Raw genomic sequence first — 21,276 nt, 5'->3', positions numbered from 1 at the left:
TTATCACTGCAGTCGCTATTCTATCCACACTGTTGTGAATTGTTTTTATTTCATTTGCGAGGCCCTTTAGCATCAGCAGTGGATACTTAAACAGCTCAGCATTCACGACAAATTGCTTCATACAATTTTGCCTTTGGGAAGTCCTGGAAAAAACGAACGTAAGCAGATTTTCACAGATTATAAAGACACCATCAGAAACGTTAGCACAATTTGGTATGGCCGTTGGAGGTCTTCATTTCAATGTTCTTGATGAATGGTAGCATGCACTTGTCGCCTCCCATGAAGCGATACGTTGCAACATTTGCCTCCCAAGGTAGTAAGCTAGAAGGAAAAAAAGAATGAACTTTGTTTTAAAACTGGGATTTCTTTTCCTCTTGGGTATGCAGTGCTGAATGGCTGCACACATAATAAAAACCAACAAATTAAACCTCTTTCCTGTAATGCAACGCCAGCAAACATTCAGGTATGCTGTGATAAATTCCAGACCTTTTAAACTGTTCCAAGCCTTTATTTAGAAGTACAATAGATTTTGAGAGGACTAAGTGCTTATAGCGGTTTGCTTTACAGTTGGTTGCTTTATACCAGGAGTCAAGCATAAGGCCCAAGGGGCTTAATCGGCCCAGCAAAGGCTCCAATCTGATCCACTATTGGCAGCTTTGGAAAATGTGAAGAAGGGCACGAGTTTCTGACCTTTAAAATGCATTTGAATAGGTTTAACAGCTTTTTTTTAAATTATAGCACAGTGTGTGCAATGAGCTACCACAGCTGTTTGATTTTTTTTTTCTCTGACAGTTTAACCCCAAAGAGTCATGCTGACTGATTTCTTTCATTTACTACAGAAGCATTTCTTTATCATGTAGAAAAGCTGAGGAACATTGTTTAGACGTCTCAGGGATTAAATGTGTAGTTTAACCGTTTTCAGTAGCAGACAGGATAGCCTCACTGGCCCCGCCCTATTTAGATCATCTCATTCAAAATAAGTTTGACATCAGTGCTCTATACAGTCTCCATGAGAGAAATAACTCTTGAAAAGGGAAATGGGATGGATCATCAACAATTTTCTGAACCTGATGAACAACAGCTTTCTCATATTTTGGTTTGAGAGACCGGTGTTCTTTGTTTCCTATGATTTTCATGGCAATTTTTACCTGTTTCTCAATTGTTGATTTTGACTTTACTGTAAGTAAACTTTAGAGCTCACGCCAAACAATCTGCGCCTATGAGGCAATTTTTCACATTAAAAAAAACAAAAAAACATCAACATTGTGTCAATATAGATGCCCAAGTACTTATATGAGCTAACATGCTCTATTGTACATCCATCAAGAAATGGAAAACAAAAGCCCCATATTAATTTAAGCCTTGGTAAAAGCAGCTGATCATGTCATATAATCCACTTAGTACTTACGCTCTTGCAAGAAAGGGGATGTACATAAGACGAGGAATGCAGATCATCTGCTGTTCTGCTAGGATGGCTTTCATAGACTGCTGCACAGTGTAGAGAGGCTCAAGAGGTGGAATTATGCTGCGAAGCTCTTTCCTGGTAAATGCAATACAGAGGCATTAAAGGACATACTGAAATGCAGCTTTACTTCATTATTACCACCCAGCAAGCTCCAGTTGTGAATAATTGCATCTCACCTGATTTCACAGCCTGCGAACATCCCTGTGTCTACAATATAAGGACATACTAAAGTGGTTTTGATGCCATTCAGGTCTTCTGCTATCAACTCATGTGTCAGTGACTCGTGGAATCCAACAGCTCCAAATTTACTAGCACAGTAATCCTGTAGGGGGAAGTAGAAAGACCAGAGAGAGGAGCCTTTAAATGAGTTGTCGGGTCAGTTAACATACGCTTTGGAAAGTATTTCTGTTAAGTTTGTGCTCGAACAGTTCTTTGCAGTGTACCTCAACGCAGGCAGTGCTGAACAGTCCAAGTGCACTGGCGACGGTCACGATGTGGCCGTGATTTTGTTCTTTCATCCGTGGCAGGAACGCTTTCGTCATCTGTTGGGTGAAATTAGGAAGGTTGCAGCAGTAAGTGAAGCAGTAAAGCTTATCATGGGGGCCAGGAACCATAAACCTTTGCTTAAAGCTCAAAATCTGATTTGCATACTTTATGTGTCTACAACTTTTCAGAAATTAAAGTGGAATTATTGTGCTTTTCCTTATTTTGATCTCGTGCAGTGATGATATTTAGAAGTAAGTACTCAGACTCCAGACTGTTATAAATTACCTTTCTCACACTGTTTTTTTGGGCATTTGGCTCTGTGTGACATCATAGAGAGAGAGACATCAGTACCTGCACACAGCTCTGGAGCAAAGTATGCTAAAAGACAGAGGACTTAAAAATATAGGAGCTAAAAGGGCTTGTTTAAGACAGACGAGGAACCGTCAGGCTGCATCAGGCCAAGTTCACAAGACAATTACAAAGTCCAACAATAAAAATATGGAGCTGCAAACTTGCACAGAAGCTCCTTTTAAATGCAATTTAAGAATGCTTTAAAAGCCATTTAATGGGGCAAAAAGTCAAGTGAGGACATTCCCAAAGAAAGGCTATTAATGGCAAATGAACTCTTGATTAGACATGCAGAGAAAAATAGTTGACTCCAGGTAGGCTTTAGTGTAAAATAGCTTGTGTATTTACATACCAACCCCCCAAAACCTACGAAGATATGGGAATATGCACATGAAGGTTGGTTTTATTGTTTGGAGGATCTTGGTTTTGAAAACTGAAAATGGGACGTTGTCGATGTTTCACAGCTTTATGACTTTAACTGATACTGTATTTGTGCTATGAATATGTATTCAAACAGTGAAACTTGGAATAAAAGCTAACACGTGGTTAAACAGGAGAGAAACAAGTCTCATTTGACGGATCAGGTGTAGCTTATTTGATAACAATAAAGAGAAAAGCCGCCCACCGTTTGTCTCTCGTCGATTTTACGCAAATCCGCTAATTGTCACTTATTTTATGAGCAGCAGATTGAGGCTTTAGGAGGATCAAAAGCAGGATCACGTACCTAACTTGATGCTGGCTTGTAGCGTGTTTTTATTTACATGTGTACATGAGTTATGATCATCATTATGACACATCAGTGCACAAGTCCAACCGGAACCAGCGAGGAGGACACTAAATGGGTGTTACATAACTCCTGTGAGACCGGTGGATCGCCCATTAATTTTTTTTCTTTAAAGTGGTGGTTCACGAATGTGTGCGTAAAAAAAGCATCAGCTCTCACCCAGAAAAGCGCGTGGCAGTTCACCAGCAGAGTCCTCTCCAGAAGCTCATCCGGACAGTCCAGCAGCCTCCGTCCAGCCACTACGCCTGCGTTGTTGACCATTATGGAGACATGCCCGACCTCCGCTCTCACCCGGTTCGCTGTCTCGTAAATGTTCCGACGCTTGGACAGGTCCACCGTGTAGGTGTGCACCCGGACGCCCAGTTCTCGCACCAGCCTGGCAGTCTGCTCGTTGGCAGCCGCGTTGCAGTCCCACAGCACCAGGTGGGCCCCCTCTTTGGCAAACTCCAGGGCGAACAGCCGACCCAGCGCCCCCCCGGCTCCCGTGATCAGACACAGCTCCCCATCGATGCATTTAAGCCTCGGCCGAAGGAAAGTCTGCAGGATGGCACTCAGGATAGAGCCGGTTAGGTCGATTAGCATCAGCAACAAGTCTACTAACACAATCATGACGCTTAGACACACCTGCTCCTTCTGCGTCCAGGAGAAGCCAACGAGTCACACAAAAAAGAATGCCACGCTTTGGAGTGTAGTTACCTCTCCGTGTGACGTTGGGGTTGGAGGCTTGTTTTATGTAACTGTGCCGGATTATAGGACGGTCGGCTGATGGCGGCCGCCAATAGAGCAGCTTTTTGTTTGATAAATGAAGAGCTGAGTGACTCGCTTGAATACACTCATAAAGAGCGGCTGTGGGATTGAGGCAGGGATTACGATAACACTCAGTGGACCCAGAGTTATTGCAGTCTTTTACTTTCTGAGCTGTTATTTTAGTTTTGGGTTCATGTTTTCATCGTAGTTTAGAATCAAAAAGTTTTCGGGGGGAATCTGCTCATATAAACGTTTTAGTAGTCTCACTGTTGCTTTCGGTCATTTTAATACAATACGGTTTCTGTCGGCGTTTATGACCATCGGAATAGGTGTTACAATGCAAACACTTGGCGAAGAAGACAGCTGACCTCGAAGTCATGACGTAACCAATCAACAAACGTGCACGGAAGCCTCATCAAGCAGGCTGTGCAGTTTTGTAAGTTCACAAAATGTTTATTATTTCAAGTGTAGATTTTATTTTTGTATTTAATTTAAATGAAATATTTTAAGAGTTTAACTTATATATATTTATTTTATTTATTAAAAATATTTTAAAAGTATTAATTATTATGACTATTTTCTAATTATACATTTTGAGGTAAAAGAAAAAAAATCTGTCCTCCTTATAATAAATAAACAGGGTCTTATTTCAAAGTGCGACTTATAACCTTTAGTTTAAACGTGTCACAGTTACTACAGTAAACGACTTTATGATATACATTCCTCTCCTTTCATCTTAGTATAGAAGTTATTCCTGATCCATGATGTGAGGTGGATTATCCAACTCTGTACAAAATGTTAAGCTGATAAACTGTTCATCATGTGCGCACAAATCTCTAATAAGTAGCGTTTTTCATAAACTCATATTCTTGGAATATTTTCTCGTGATCTGCTGTAGGTCACACTTAATGTTTTTGTGTTATTGCAGTGCTCGTGTAACAGACATGACTACTTCAGTTAAGGTTGTTGCTGGCGTTTACTGTAGCTTAATCCTTTTCACAACCTCGGTCATGGTGTAGAATGATGTAACATAACTTTTACAGTCACTGAAAAATAGTTTTTGTTGTTTGCTTATAGTCTTTAACAATTTCTTCTTTTGGGTGCTCCCTTTAGGGGATCATCTGCTTCCATCTCACCCTATCACTAGCATCTTCCTCTGTCACTCCAGCCCTCTGCACATCCTCCTTCACTAGATCCCTGAACCTCCTCTGCGGTCGTCTTCTTTTCCTCCTGCCTGGCAGCTCCATATTCAGCATCCTTTATCCATTTTGTCCACTATCTCTCGTCTGCACATGGCCAATCCATCTCAGCCTTGCTTCTGTAACTTTACTCCATACCACTCAACCTGAGCTGTCCCTCTGATACACTCATTTCTAATCCTGTCCATTCTGCTTGCTCCCAATGAAAATCTTAGCATCTTCAACTCTGCCACCTCCATCTTAGCCTCCTGTCCTTTTTTTCAGTCCCACCGCCTCCAAACATACATCATAGCAAGGCTCACTACGATCTTGTAAACCTTCTTTTTAAAATGGTTAGACTATAAAATTTTTAGAGTGAACCTTCCATAGAAATCTCTACAGTGACAATATTAAAAGGGATTAGAAAATGAGATCACATTTCTCCTATATCAACTTCTCTTTATCGGCTTCCTGTTAAATCCAGAAGTGAATATAAAACCTGTCTCCTCGCATAAAACTCTTGAACAATCAGACCACATCATATCTTAAAGGCCCGATAATACCATATTGTCCAATCAGAGCACTTCGTTCTCAGACTGCACACTTCCTGGTGGTTCAGAGATCCCTGAACCTCCTCTGCGGTCGTCTTCTTTTCCTCCTGCCTGGCAGCTCCATATTCAGCATCCTTTATCCATTTTGTCCACTATCTCTCGTCTGCACATGGCCAATCCATCTCAGCCTTGCTTCTGTAACTTTACTCCATACCACTCAACCTGAGCTGTCCCTCTGATACACTCATTTCTAATCCTGTCCAGTCTGCTTGCTCCCAATGAAAATCTTAGCATCTTCAACTCTGCCACCTCCATCTTAGCCTCCTGTCCTTTTTTTCAGTCCCACCGCCTCCAAACATACATCATAGCAAGGCTCACTACGATCTTGTAAACCTTCTTTTTAAAATGGTTAGACTATAAAATTTTTAGAGTGAACCTTCCATAGAAATCTCTACAGTGACAATATTAAAAGGGATTAGAAAATGAGATCACATTTCTCCTATATCAACTTCTCTTTATCGGCTCCCTGTTAAATCCAGAAGTGAATATAAAACCTGTCTCCTCGCATAAAACTCTTGAACAATCAGACCACATCATATCTTAAAGGCCCGATAATACCATATTGTCCAATCAGAGCACTTCGTTCTCAGACTGCACACTTCCTGGTGGTTCAGAGAGATCCTAAAAGTAGAATGTGGGACTTCCCATGATGCACTTCTTCTCCATTCCTGTCTTTGCACACCCAGTGTGTTTGTAACCCCACTACTGTATGTCATTAAATTAAATTGTGTCTCTGCTCTTTCCCATATTGTTCATATACTGCTTTCATGCATTCACACTTACACTACAATGGCTCCATTAGACCAAACTTGGGGTTGAGTATCTCGCCAAAGCATGGGCTCATTAGTCAAGCAAAAATATTGTTCTGGTCCCAGTGTTCTAATAGTGTTTGCTCCATTATGGAAGAAAATGGACAGTTGGATGCATATTTTTTTTTTACCTTGAATTGATATCCACGTCACCTTAAGATTTTGAAAAATGCAATAAAAATAATAACTGTAAAAATAATCAACAAGTAATTAAGTGTTGATGTTGGTATTGGTGGTCATTGCTGGCACAGAATGGAAACTTCACTGGTCACTCATCATTAAAACTAGATGTACTGTTTGATGCAGGAAATACAGTTTGTTCTTCCATGTAAATTAATGGCATACTGAGACTGCTGTGGAGAGTTGCACCAAATCTGCTCAGTATTTCTCTATATGAACTTACTGGTGAACCCCTCCACAACAGTCCGTGTTTCTCATGTGGCGTCATGGGAAACTTAACCTCCCACTCCTGAAAGTTTAGTCAGAGACATCGGATCCGTACACATCTTAATGGATACGAAAACATACCACTAGAGGGAGCTATTGTATAAAACAAGCAGTGTTTATCCTCGACCCTTTAGCTCAGGCTTGTGCAGTCACTGCAGTTTGCTGTCACACGTTGTTATGTATGGAGGACCACAAGAGCCACGGGCATCGAAATAAAGAATTCTGTGCTTAAATAATGAACTGTCTTACAAGAAGAGTGAGACTCGCGGGACCAACACTGGATTATTGTCTTTATTAAGCATCAGTCAGTAAAATGAGAAATCTGCTTCAAAACTGCTCATTATAGACATTTTCCTATAGCTTTTTATTCTCTTTTCTTTTTTAGATAATATTTACAAGTTCTGTGTGTCAAAGTTTCATAGCGCTACATGCACTGAACAATGGGAAATCACAAATATTCTACAAAGTCAACTGGTACAAAGTACTAAACTTTACAAAAGAGACATTTTCCCAGACACAGATGGGGCGACGTACAGACCTGCGTGAGTTGAACAGAATGATTATTTCCCTGAAGGAGGGGGAAGAAAAGGATTGAAATCAAATGAAGTGTCTGTATTTGGCTTGAAATGCTTACTCAGTGATAAAACTTGTGCTTTCTGGAGTTGTATGAACTAATGTGTAAGTTTGTATTTTCTCAGTTTTTTCTTTGTGTTGTTATTCCTATTCTCGTTGAGAAGCCGAGGGCTTAATTTAGGCAAAATAAATAAAGTGCAGTTCAGAAAACAAGAGGAAATTATATAAAAAGCAACAAGGACATTGTTAACATTCATCCAACACAGAAAAAATGTATTCAAATAGACTATGGCTTGTTTAGAAAGTCAACTAGATTAGAGGCTCATTTTCCAAAATATTATTTACTGCATGTCTGACTGTTGAATGCTAATGAGCCTTCATTCTTCACCGTGTGACACATGCTCCCCCCTTTCCTTGTTCTTTTCTTATGTCCCTAGCACCTTCAGCAGCCAAAGTTATATGACCATTTGTCAGTTTGACATTTTTATTCTATTACAATGCAGCATTGGGCTTGGCTGCAAGAAAAAAAAAAGAAGCAAAGTAACTACACAGTCAGCGGTGTAGCTGTGTAGCTTCCTCCAAGCCACCCCTTTTGCCAGACTTGCAGGCAAAGTTTGTTCTTCAAAAACTGCATGACGCCATCTGACCAAACACACTGCTGTAACTGAGCCTTTCCTGCAGGCTCAGACCTTTCCGGTGCATGCCCAGGATTGTATTTATAGACTCACTGAATTGAACACATCCTCAAAAGGTTGCCTCATCTGCCTGCTTTGCACTGTCATTCTTCACAGAAGACTCGAGCACAAGGCTGGGCCTTGTAATGGAAAATGCATACGAGTGATATAATCTGACTGCATAACTCTGCTTCTTACTGACAGAATGTCAAGGCAGTTCTTTTGCCTGAGAGACGCTTTACTCTTCCCAAAAATGAGCGAAAGAAAAAAGGAAATTTCTTTGTTAATACTTCCATGCTCTCCTCTGAATGATTAACTTCTGTCTTTGTTGGTCATGAGGTGAAGGAGCAGAGGAACGTCAGTTATAATCAGGGTAACAGTTCTACTGCACAGCTAGGAAGCTGAAGTCTTTATTAACTGCATCACCATAGATGGGGGCATATGTTCGTACTCTGTCTGCTGTCTTGTAATTTGCTGAAATGTGTCCATGTTTCTATGAAAAAAAAGGGAATATGTGACTGTTTTTAAGAGGCCCATAATCCAGTTTTCTGTTTACACATTTGTTTTTAAGCCTTCACCACACTTGAGTGACAAGCGAGCAGGGAACAAACTGAGAGGAATGAACAGAATGTGAATGCTGTCTGCACTCTCAATATGCTATTTGAGTCTTTAAGGACTCCATCTCTACAAATTCGACTACTTGCTTGCATCAAATCTGAGCCATTCAGTCATCTCAGCCATCACCATGGAAACAGTGGTTGTTCACTCTACCGAGCGAGTCCCCACCTGTTTGTTTGTGTGGACCGGGCCTTTTCCGTGCACCCGTTTGGTGCTTTTTGAGTGAAAGTGCACAGGAAAGACATGAGAGAAAGGGCTGTAGATATCTAATATATCAGTCTGACAACATGATGACCCAGTTCTCTATGTGTTTATTCGCTGTTTGTTTTATTGTCATTCAGGCTCCATTAGACAGGGCACAGCGACAGATTCAGCATGCAGAGTAGGCGTTCTTAAAAGCAAAGGCACCAAATTATCTAACTCATATTACGTCTAATGACTGCAGACATTGCACAGCAGTGAATATCTCTTTTAAGCTTAAGGTCCACTACTGAAAACGACTGCTTGTAGCTGGCTTGCATGATATGTTGTAAGTTGCAATAATAAAAAAATGATACTTGCTTGGTTTCTGTAAGAAAGAGCATGAGAGCACCGGATGATCAACGCCCGGATCGCTCATGTGTCCAGTGATCATGTGTGTTCAGAAAAGCGGGATGACGGATCCCTTTGGTTGAACTATAGTGGCCTAATGTACCTCCTTGCTGTTTGTGTATCAGAGTGGCAAGCTGCACATAGCTGCGAGGTGTCTTTAAGTTTATAAGAGATGTCATGTGGACTCAAGTGAGCATAATGTTTTGGATTTCTGGAAGCGAACCACTTGCCAGGATCCAGAGAGTGTAAATAATCAAATTAGCTTTCTAAATGGATCTGAAATAAAGTGCTTCGTTCCTGCCTTCCTTTTTCATTTTCCTATTTCATCCTCCATCAGCAGTCGTCTTCTTCAGGGGCCAGCACGCTCTCTCTGGCTCACATGTTTGTCCCCAATGAGCGAGTATGCCCCCTTGATATATGTCACGTTCTGCTGTTTAGAAAAGGAATGCTTCAATTTCTAATATTCTTTGAGATAAATCATCAGCATGAGTTATCAGACAGAACAATTCTTTGGTTCTTCACATCACACAAAGAACAGAAGGACAGAGAATTACTGGGAGACAGTAGCAAACAATACAAAGCTATGCACTGCAGATTATTGTCTAATAAATGCAGCTCCATTGAAATAATGCAGTACTTGAAATGCAAAACTATGAGATTATGCACAATATATTTATCTAAGAATCCATTCTTTTAGAAAATAGCTTAAAAATATAAATTATTTTGATTCTTTACCTTGTACAATAAATGTGTATCGTTGTAACAGATTCTACTTGCGTAATTAGAAATGTACAATATTCACACTCGGAAGCTCAAATCTCTGGGATTTTCACTGCTGTCTTTCCAGCTGTTTTGATGCTCATAAGCAGTGTCATTTAATGCAAAGTTTATCAGCTACACCAGGAATGGCGACTCCCCCTCAGCTCCTTCAAGAAACTTTTCATCAGTGTCAGACAGTTTTTTTTCCGTTTAAGTTTCCTCCACATCGGACATGAAGTCTAAGAGACATGCAAAAGACATTTAGAAACAAAGAAAATAGGTACACAAGCACAGATAACGCTTTTTTCTTCTGTGTTAATAATAAAAAAGTGCTCTCTCTCTCTTTCTCGCCAGCAGCCTGGCACAACGAGAACAGGAAGGACATTCACGGATATAACCTCACAGTGTGTCTCTGTGTCGTTTAATGTGACCTGTGCAGTAAAAAAGAAAAGAAGAAAAGAGATCAACGAGTAGGACACTGAACTTTTTTTTGACGACAACAGACTGAAACACTTGAGTCTTACTCGAGATCACACTCAAGACAAGAGACCACAAACGTTACATAGGAATAAATATAGTAGATATGAAAGGTAATGATTAAGCACGTGCATGCTGCCTGACTGCCTGTTAATTTCTGGCTTTCGCTCTGCCGTACAAACATAAAACACAGGAGACGACGTGTACTAAGGCCAGTTTCGAGGAAGGAAGTTAAAGGAAACAAACTACGCATTTTCCCACCACTTCATCGTATACGCTGAATATAGGTTATACACTGTGTAGAAAGTAAAAGAAAATGTGTATTCCCCTTACAACTCAATATGCCAGGTTTCAATGCCCTTTGTGGTTTGCTACTGATTTGACAGCCTTTGCTATTGTGGCGTCAAAGTGCTATCCAGGGATGCCGGGAAAGTAGGTTTTTGCCTTATGAAAAAGATTAACTGTAGTCAACTGGACAGGCTAAAAGAAATGTATAAATTGTAAAACTCTTCAGAATGTATTCCTTGCTTCTTTTTTTAAAATCTCTTAAGAGTTCTCTGCTAAAAGGATTTATTTACGAGTTATTAGTAGAAAGAAGCTCAAGAGGACACAAAATTCTTTCCCAGTGTGCACAGTTACTGTTTCTTCACGGGATAGAAGTATTTTTGTAAGTCTTTAAATGTTCCCGCAAATGTTTTCCGTGCCTTTCATAACGCTGGGAGGTTCCCAGCGCTTCTTATTTGCTTGTCACCTCCTTTGCTTTCTATTCACGTTCTGTCTGTTGTCTCTTTTCTTTTGGTTCTTTAAGAGTTAGAGTGACTCTTCTCTCCCTGAAGTGGCTGAAGTTCCTGAGCCACGTGGTTCTCCTGCCCCTCTAACGGCAGTGTGCTGTTTCCCAGCTTCCGTTGGAGGCCCTCCATGTGGTTGGGAGCCTGCTGGAAAGTGGAGCGATGGCCAAACTTGGGGCTGGATTTCTCCAGGAGTCTTTGGGCTGGGCTGGCGACTGAACCATCATGCGGGTGCTCCTCCTCATCTGTGTCAGCATCAATGAACTTACTGACGGAGGCATCGTGGAACGTGAACATGCTAGGCAGTAAGTTTTCTGGGCTCTTGCTGGGTGTTCTGCTGCTGGCGGTCGTGTAGATGGATGCCTCGGGGCTATGCACGGACGAGCTGTCTGACAGGACTCCCGTCCCCGAATCCTCACCGCCTCGGAAGTTGACTTTATGAGAACGACTTTTGAGTGGGTTGTTGATGTGTGTGCCTCTGGAGTTTGTACCTTTGCCTGTCAAGGGTGTTGTGGCGCCTTCATGCTCATTTTCCAGGGTGGTCTCCAGGCTCGGGTTTGTACTGACCTTGCCCGGGATGTTGCTGATGGGGCTTTGGGAAAAGCGAGAGCTCTCAGGTAAGTCAGTGGCACAGCTGATAAAGCTGTCGATACTGGACGTGCTCTTCATGTCTGTCACAACCTCCAGTGTGCTTGGGATAGCTTCATTGGGGATGCTTCCCATCTCAAGCTGAGCTCTTTCTCTACATTTGGACGGTTGCCCCTTTTCCTTGCCGGTGAGGCTGGGTTGCGTTTGGGCCTTGGTCATCTTGTTGTACAGCTCCTCCAGTTTCTGTGCACTGAGGTGCTGGGGGCTGCTGGAAGGCTTGGCCTGCTCTACATAGTTTGATTCAAGGGTCTTGGTGGGGCTGCCTGGGTTGGTCTTTGACTTGTTTTTCGGAGTCCCTTTGTGGATATTAGGAGACACATGGTTATCCTGGAGTTTCTCCTTCATTTCATCAGATTTCTCCACCATTACGTCCATGAGCTCCACACTGCGGCCAAATGCGTCTTTAATGTTCATAGAGACAATGCTACCATTTCTCCTAGCTCTCTCCAGAGCCTCCCTTCTTTTGATGGCTTTCTCCTGCCTCTTTTGCTCTTTGTAGAATTCAGAGAAGTTATTTACAATGATGGGGATAGGCAGGGCGATCACCAGAACCCCCGCAATGCAGCACAACCCGCCGACTATCTTTCCCAGCAAAGTTTTTGGGTAAATATCTCCGTAACCCACTGTGGTCATAGTAATGGTAGCCCACCAGAAGGAAGCTGGGATGCTCTTAAACTTAGTGTCTTCTTCATCTTTCTCAGCGAAGAACACCAGACTGGAGAATATCATAATTCCCATGGCCAAGAAGAGGATAAGGAGACCCAGCTCATTATAACTCCTTCTGAGAGTAAAGCCCAAGGACTGAAGACCTGTGGAGTGACGGGCTAGCTTCAGAATACGCAAGATCCTCATGATCCGAAAAATCTGAACCACACGGCGGACATTCTGAAACTGCAGCACGCTCTTGTTGGATTCTGTCAGGAAGATGGTGACATAGTAGGGCAAGATGGCTAACAGGTCAATAATATTCAAAGGACCTTTAAAGAACTTCCATTTGCTGGGGGAAGAGAGAAAGCGAAGGAGGTACTCCATAGTAAACCACGCGATACACACGGCTTCCACATGGGCCAGTTGTGGATTGTCGGTGGGTTGATCAAACTCATCTGTGTCCTGCAGCTCTGGAAGTGTGTTCAGAGACAAGGCAATGGTGGACAACACAATGAAGAGGATGGAGATGATTGCCAGGATCTGGAAAACACAGAGAGAAAAATGTTTAAAAAAAATGTCTGCGGTATAAACTTCCACTGCTCTGTACTCATCTATTGCTATTTCCCCAGAACAGTGCAGGTCAGTCAGTTCTCCCCTTTGGTTCACACTGAAATAGTTTAACAGCACTCCATAGTCCATCGCTGTGGTAAACCTGAAGGGGGAACAAGGAGCTTTAGCATGTTAGCAGTGTCAATTACTTCTATTTTAGTAACATTTAGCTAAAATTCAGCTATTTGTAAAATTCCTCACATTTTAGACTACAGAAGCTGAGCTGAACAAATCAAAAAGTGTGATATTGATCAGCACATGCATGCCAAATGTGGATAGTTTCGGAGTAATTGCCCAATCCATTTTGTTAATCTGTCACGGTCTGCGGACCGTGCGGAAATGTGTGTGGTGGACCCAGGAGCGAACACAAGCGAGGATGCAGGAGTGGAGTTAAACAAATGCGAGCCTTTTATTCTGGCTGATGAAAGGAACAAAACAGAGTGAGGGCAGCATAAGAGTAATAGTTCAAACAGAAACCTAAACTGGACATAAACTAAGAAAAAGCTATGGCTGGAGATACGGAACACAGGGGGTGGTAACACAGACGACGCGACACAGACTACATGAAACACAGAGACTAAATACACAAGAGGGATGATCAGGGGAAGTGGCCACACATGGGAACACAGCTGACACAGATAAACATAACAAGACATGGCAGGAGTAAACAACACTGACGGGAGACTGTCAAAGTAAAACAGGAAGTACACAGGTGCAAACAGGAGGAGAGAGAGAGCGCGGGCATAGTGGGCTGGGGAAACATGGAATGAAACAAGGAGGGGAGATGAGGGCTCACAGATACATAGAGGGGCACACAGGGGATAAAAGTCACAAGGGGAAGTCAAATAAGGAACAACACAACAGGACAACTTAGGAAACATGACCTAAATAAGGAACGAAATACAAAAATATAAGAAACTAAGAATACTGGGCCCACATGGCCCAGGACCATGACATCACCCCCCCCTCAAGGGCTGGCTCCAGACAGCCCAAACACAGGAAAACAAAAACCAAACAGAAAACGACCCAGGGCGGGCGGCGGGGGCCCAGGACGGAGGGCTCTGAACAGAAAACAAAAAGGAAAGCACAGCTCAGTTCAGGGGGCCGGCCGTGCACAAGGCAACGGCGACGACGTGGAAACAGTTCAGGGGGCCGGCTGTGCTCAAGGCAACGGCGGCGACGAAGGAGACGACGGAGCAGTTCAGGAGGCCGGCCGCGCGGAAGGCGGCGGCGAAGGAGACGGAGCAGTTCAGGAGGCCGGCCGCGCGGAAGGCAGCGGCGGCGTCGGCGAAGGAGACGGAGCAGTTCAGGAGGCCGGCCGCGCGGAAGGCAGCGGCAGCGGCGAAGGAGTTGACGGAGCAGTTCAGGAGGCCGGCCGCGCGGAAGGCAGCGGCGGCTCTTCAGTGTTGGGCGTGCTGGCCATGGCCCGGTGGCCACAGGACCAGGCGAGGCAGGACCAGGCGAGGCAGGACCAGGCGAGGCAGGACCAGGCGAGGCAGGACCAGGCGAGGCACAGGCTGAAGCAGGACCAGACGAAGACTCCGAGGCAGGGCCAGACGAAGCACAGGCTGAAGCAGGACCAGACGAAGACTCTGAGGCAGGGCCAGACGAGGACGAAGCAGGAGCCGAGGCTGGACCAGGCGACGGCGAAGCAGGGGCTGAGGCCGGACCAGGCGACGGCGAAGCAGGGGCTGAGGCCGAAGCCGGACCAGGCGGAGCAGAAGCAGATGGTGGCTGGACGGGCTCCTCGGGCCCTCCAGCTGACGTGGCATGAGGCCGGACGGGCTCCTCGGGCCCTCCAGCTGACATGGCATGAGGCTGGTGTGGTTCTCCGGAACCACCAGCAGACGAGGAAGGCTGCTGGATGGGCTCCTCGGACCCCCCAGCGGAGACGGGAGGCTGAACGGGCCCCTCGGACCCTCCAGCGGGGACGGGAGCCTGAACGGGCCCCTCGGACCCTCCAGCGGAGACGGGTGGCTGAACGGGCCCCTCGGACCCTCCAGCTGACGAGACATGAGGCTGGACGCGTTCACCTGACATCTTACAGTTAACAGTCCAGAAGCAAACAGGTGTCAGATGTCCTGAGGCACAGACCAGCTCATTCACTTCAAGACTCATGTAGGCTGACATAACAGGCTCTAAAACAGAAAGTCCTGCTTCTATATTCCTCCCTTCAGTCTTGAGCAATGACAGAGCTTGACGGCCCAGATAAGCCGGGTCAGCCACAGGGAAAACAAGGACTACAACATTCCCCAGAAAAACACGACTTAAGCCTTCACGGATAAGCTCCTGGGCAAACATGAAATGTTCAGGAATGAATCTGGGCGATGAGAACTGACCAGCATGATGGCGGTAAGTGTTATATTGACTAGGAACCATGTGTGAGGTGGACTGTAACTCAAGGGTGTTATGTAGTGTGTATGGTGAAATGGGTACGGCTAATGCTGTGCTAGCATTCCTAGCTGAGACGGGTGATGTTACACAGGTCATGTTACCCTGATTTGACTCCATGTCGTCATCTTTAAGTACCAACGTGAGTTCATGATCAGCGTTCTCAGTTTTAAGTTCATTGGGAATAGGAGCAGCATGCAAAACAGGATTACACATCATCTCACACTCAGTACTCTTATACTTTACGTCATGACCCTCCTTTAAATAATCCTTATGTGCTAAGGAAGCACAGGGGCCTACTTTAAGTAGCTCGTTGGTGAGCGGAGCGGGCTCGGGAAGGGAGGCATTAGCCACAGGTACTTCAGTCTTTGATGGAACCCCAGGCACATTAAATGACACAGAAGAAAACACTTCCACCCCACTCCCCACACAAGCAACATCACGGCCTGTGGAACTCTCTGTCAATCCAAGTGTAGTGTCAGAGGTCCCTACACGATCACTAGGCCTGTCCAAGAGCCTCTCTGAAGCAAATTCACTTGGCTGTGGCTTGGTTAGCAGAGCATTACTCAGTCTGAAGTTAGCACTGGCTAATTCCGAAACAGTGGCTTTATTTTCACAAACAGAAACACACGAAACAGGGGATTCCCCGGTCAGCTTAGAGGCTGGACAGTCAAACACCTGTTCGGGTGGCGGTGACAAGAACACCGGCTGAAACTCCCCAGTGTTGGAATTCACAGTCTGAGTGGGTCTTACTCCCTGTTCGTGGAAGCCAGACGAACAGACCACACCATTCACAGTACCAGAGTCAGCCATTGCCACACTATGTGTCTCTGTTAACTTTGACCCGTGGCTTTGTAATTCTGAGTCCAGTTCATCTTCTACGGCTTCAATGGAGGCTGGTGATGACAGGTTGCATTCACTCACCTCCGGTCGTCGCGCAGCGCGACGGGCACGCGAACGCCGTTTCTTCCTGATCGCAGCGTCCGATGAACCAGGCAGGGGCGCCTCATGCGCGCCGGGGGGCGTCGCAGAGGCTGGGGAACTGGGCGCTGATGGAGCGGTAGGTGAGAGTTCTTGGAAGCTCAGGGGACCCACGAGAGCCAGGCGAGTTCCCCGGAAGACCTCGTCATAGTCAGGAGCAAGCCACAGCTTCCGCCGGAGCTCTTCCTCCAGTCGAGCGCATGCCGCGCGCTGCCGCTCCCCGAGGTCGAAATCCACTGCCTCCACAGCATCCTCGCGTCGCACCGTGGAGGGCGAGACATGCTGTAGCGACGAGCGACGGCGACGTGAACGCCGCTTCCTTTTTGAAGTGGTGGTGGGCGAAACATGGATCTCTGTGGCGACCGGCTCCTCGTCTTCCGACCACATCCGCGCCAGATAATAAGCGGGAGAAAAATAGTCAGACCGAGGCGGCGAGGGCGGGAGGCCGGTCCGAGGCGGGGCGGCTGGCGGGAGCTCCTCCTCGGAGATAAGCCAGGGCTTCCAGCGTAGCTCGTCCTCCCGATACGCCCGCAACACCTGCTGCCGCTCCTCCTCACCGAAGTCAACAGCCTCGGGCATCTCTGTGCAGTCAGGCGGTGGCGAAGATGCGGAAGCCGATGAAGCGGGAGCCAACGGTGTGTCGGTGGTGAGCCTCACCGTTCCGACTCTGACTGCCACTGGCTCATGAGGCAGCGGGGTAACATCGCAACAGCATGGCTCTGGCGAAGGCACACGCACACCGGGCCGCTGCGGCTGCGGATGGAGTTGGAGAGTGGTGACGAGAAAGTCAACGATCAGTGGGTGTAGTGCCTCCCATAACCAGGGGAATACAGACGCGCATGCTCCCACTTGCCGGGCTAACTCCTCCCGTTCCTCCACTCCGGAACACTGCAGCCATTTAGTACATAGTGACTCCACCGTCTGGATGATCTTCCTCTCGTGTGTCGCTGGGTCCGGCATGGTCGCGTCGTACTGTCACGGTCTGCGGAGGCAGACCGTGCAGAAATGTGTGTGGTGGACCCAGGAGCGAACACAAGCGAGGATGCAGGAGTGGAGTTAAACAAAAGCGAGCCTTTTATTCTGGCTGATGAAAGGAACAAAACAGAGTGAGGGCAGCATAAGAGTAATAGTTCAAACAGAAACCTAAACTGGACATAAACTAAGAAAAAGCTATGGCTGGAGATACGGAACACAGGGGGTGGTAACACAGACGACGCGACACAGACTACATGAAACACAGAGACTAAATACACAAGAGGGATGATCAGGGGAAGTGGCCACACATGGGAACACAGCTGACACAGATAAACATAACAAGACATGGCAGGAGTAAACAACACTGACGGGAGACTGTCAAAGTAAAACAGGAAGTACACAGGTGCAAACAGGAGGAGAGAGAGAGCGCGGGCATAGTGGGCTGGGGAAACATGGAATGAAAAAAGGAGGGGAGATGAGGGCTCACAGATACATAGAGGGGCACACAGGGGATAAAAGTCACAAGGGGAAGTCAAATAAGGAACAACACAACAGGACAACTTAGGAAACATGGCCTAAATAAGGAACGAAATACAAAAATATAAGAAACTAAGAATACTGGGCCCACATGGCCCAGGACCATGACATAATCTTACACAAACAAGAAGCAAATGCTTGATCATCAGAATATCTCTTAACCGATGGCCGTCTAGACAGAAATGAACACTTAGAGATTAAAAGACTGCACAGAGTATGCAACAAGTCTGAAGCCATCTGTTTTGTATTCATGGAAGGCTCCTTCTCATTACCCTGAATGTGGAGCTCGCACCACAGTTTTTAGTTTCAAAACCAGATTCATCAAAGTTATTATTCGCAACAAAGAGGAAAAGTATCACAGATACATCAGACATTGCTGTACATTCAGGGGAGTCATTTTGCTTTATTGCAATTCACAGCGAATATCAGTGCAGATACTAAAACCATCGTTTGGCTGAGTTAATCATGTAGAGAAAATCTGATATGATGACAGCCTTGATGGGATATTTTTTTAGACCAGATGGTTTGAAAAGCTTCTTTCAGAACAACACTCAGTGTCTTCAATTGACCTTCTGGCTTTTCTTCAAGCATCGCCGGCTAATGGAAACTGACAGTCAGGTCTATGACTGGGTGTCTGCTGATGAATGGGAAAAACACTGCCACTCCAACTCTGCACTGGCACAGTACAGCTGGTCTTCAGGGCTGGGATCAGGTAAGATGCTTGACTGAATCAAAACTGATATAAGAGTTTGAGTCTTGTATGGCAGCAAGGACGGTCATTCCCGAGAGAAACTCAGTATCAAAGAGAAGAACTGGTGTTGCTCCATTTGTAGCATTTAACTGCGTTTTTCAGAAATAGCTAAAACGCCCTGGTTCATCCTTTTGATGATATTAGTTCACGGCCCCTTTAGCTTTTCTACTTTCATGTCAGCATTTCAAAAGAAGGGTCGGAGCTAATGTGAACTCTGGGGCATTTTTCTTTTTGTGTCTTGCGCTACACTGGAAGAGAGTGTAAGCAAAAGACAAGAAAGCAAGAGAGCGAGAGGGAGTTTCTGATTGTACCGATACTCCTGAAAAAAAAAACAAACCCCAACAAACAAACAAACAAACAAACCCTTTGAGACTTTACTACCTCTGTCTCCATTTCTATTCATTCTGCTACAATCCTTCAATGCCCCGGGCTTCAAGAAAACCCGGATGAATTACTTTGCTGCAAAGGACAGCATGCGTAGCAAGCGAGACCCACTGAAAGGCTACTGGAGACCTTTTAAAGCACTGAGCTACCTACTAATGATATAATCTGCTGAGTACAACAGGGTCTAGTCATAGTGCTGGGGATTAGGAAGCCTACACCGTTGTGGCTGTGTAAGTGTGCCACACCTATTATTCCTGTCCTGGAGTCAGTGTGAAATCCAGCACAAGGTCACTGTCGAGGCCATGTCCCAGGCGACTGGAGAGCGGGATTATTCCCTTGTGCCAGTCAACCTCTATAAGCTTTAATTAATCTTGACAGGTGAGCGCTTCCACACCTAGCTTGGCCTTTAAAGAGAGAGGGGCTAAAAGCAGTGAAAGTTTTGTTCGGATGAGGCAAGAGAGGACAGGAGTTTAGAAGCAAGAGGGAATTAAAGGGCACCCCGAAATGTAAACTTTATCAGAGCTTTCCCTGAAATAGCCTGCCTCCAGGTGTGGGTCCCAAGAGAGTCAAAATGATGGATTAAACTCTGAAATAAGGCCTGTTAGAGGTAGATTTCAGGTAACTAAATAATCACACTCAAGAGAATAAATCAGCTAAAGTTATAAAAAACACAAACGTTACCCTTAACTGTAAAAGGTAAAAGATTGCAGCATTGTTTTCAGTAGTTTTGCGAGAATGTGGAGGTCACACAACTTAGCAGAAGCCCTAAAGGGGAGTTTTGGGAAAAGCAAATCATGCAGGGAGCGCGCTGATTTAGCATCAGATTGGGACTCAAGACCGAGCCTGAAGTGTTCAGTGGAAACCGCGCTCAACAGATCAGGACTTTTCTAGCAGGCTGGAGAGCACTTTAATGTATCACGCTGAAACCTGGCTGTGTTGTGTAAAGAGAGCACCTGAAGGATGATGAGCTCCAGTTCCCATCAAATTATCTCCCTCGCTCACCTTTTCTCCTCACACCCTGGTAGTGAGCCAACTAGGGTCAGCCAGAGAGGAGATTATAGGAACGCAAGCTCGCTACAGTGATACAGATAGACACAGGCAGAGAAGGATGTCTGCTGAGGACACTCGGCGCTGTGACAAATCTGTGACGAAGGGAAAATGAGGCTAACCCAGTCTGTGCTTTGCAACAGAAACCAATGAGCTCCCTGTGGTAAGGACACATGGGGTGCAATATGATTGTGTTCCAAAGTTAAAGTTAAAATGAATCAGTAGTGTCTTTATGTAGCTGACACAGTGCACAACTGAAAGGTGAAATATGTATGGGCAAATGTATTACAGTACAGCAGGGACATTAAGACGCAGATGCGCTGCTAAAGAGGGTTATGGTCAGTGCTGTGTTACCTCATTAGCTCTTAATGACAAGCACTGGAGTCATGAGGACAGCCCGTCCCATTTCCTGTTTGCATAAATGGAAGATAAATCTGATCAAGGCTGTTGCTGCTTCTGCACAACCATGGCACACGCTCACCCCTAACAAGCACAAACATATTGAGAGAGAGAGACACACACACACACACTCCCCCCCTCCAGCTCAGTAATTTAGCCCCAAGCCTCCTTTCCCTGCAGGCCTGTAGAGGCAGGAGACTGAATATTTAATATCCTCCTCAAGTGCAAGCTTTGCTGTCCTGGAAAAGGTGTGCATGAGTGGATCCTCAGTGGGCCATGGCGGACTGCAGAACCAGAGATGTAGCCTAGTTTTCACACTGCGTTCACCACTCGGGGGTTGGTTCAACTTCACGCTTGATCAAGGGAGGAATGGACAGGAAAGCAGGGTGTCTATTAACACCTGGCAGGAGGCTTCCACAGGGAAGGAGTGTCCCGCCAGGACCGGAAGACAGAGGGAAGGGGGCCTTGACACTGATACAGTTGTGTAACCGAGTTGTACTCATTTGCCAGGATGGAAAAAACAAAGCATTTCATTATTTTTAACGAGTGTC

The 21,276-nt window shown here is 45.3% G+C and overlaps 2 protein-coding genes across 2 annotated transcripts in view; both read right to left on the bottom strand.

The window, feature by feature from the left end:
• On the bottom strand, positions 1 to 4,158 carry LOC146574392 (retinol dehydrogenase 10-B-like). Its single transcript, XM_085274004.1, has 5 exons — positions 3,243 to 4,158; positions 1,909 to 2,007; positions 1,642 to 1,787; positions 1,409 to 1,540; positions 1 to 321 (listed from the first exon to the last, which is right to left on the bottom strand). Exons 1-5 carry the CDS (start codon positions 3,690 to 3,692, stop codon positions 201 to 203), a joined length of 948 nt encoding a protein of 315 aa, XP_085130130.1. The 5' UTR covers positions 3,693 to 4,158; the 3' UTR covers positions 1 to 200.
• Positions 4,159 to 7,152: 2,994 nt separating this feature from the next.
• The window catches only part of LOC146574391 (potassium voltage-gated channel subfamily B member 1-like), a 48,274-nt gene continuing 34,150 nt past the window's right edge, over positions 7,153 to 21,276 (bottom strand). The window contains exon 3 of the mRNA XM_085274002.1: positions 7,153 to 13,191. Within this exon, the coding sequence (XP_085130128.1) occupies positions 11,371 to 13,191 (1,821 nt within the window). The 3' untranslated portion in view covers positions 7,153 to 11,370. The remainder of the gene's footprint in view (positions 13,192 to 21,276) is intronic.

This window comes from Mchenga conophoros, linkage group LG5 (assembly GCF_057382185.1).
Source record: "Mchenga conophoros isolate Kocher_MC1m ecotype Shallow Benthic linkage group LG5, M_conophoros_male_GT1.1, whole genome shotgun sequence".
Lineage (NCBI taxonomy): Eukaryota > Metazoa > Chordata > Actinopteri > Cichliformes > Cichlidae > Mchenga > Mchenga conophoros.
Note: the sequence above shows the minus strand (reverse complement) of the source record. Positions and strands in the feature narration are given on the sequence as shown.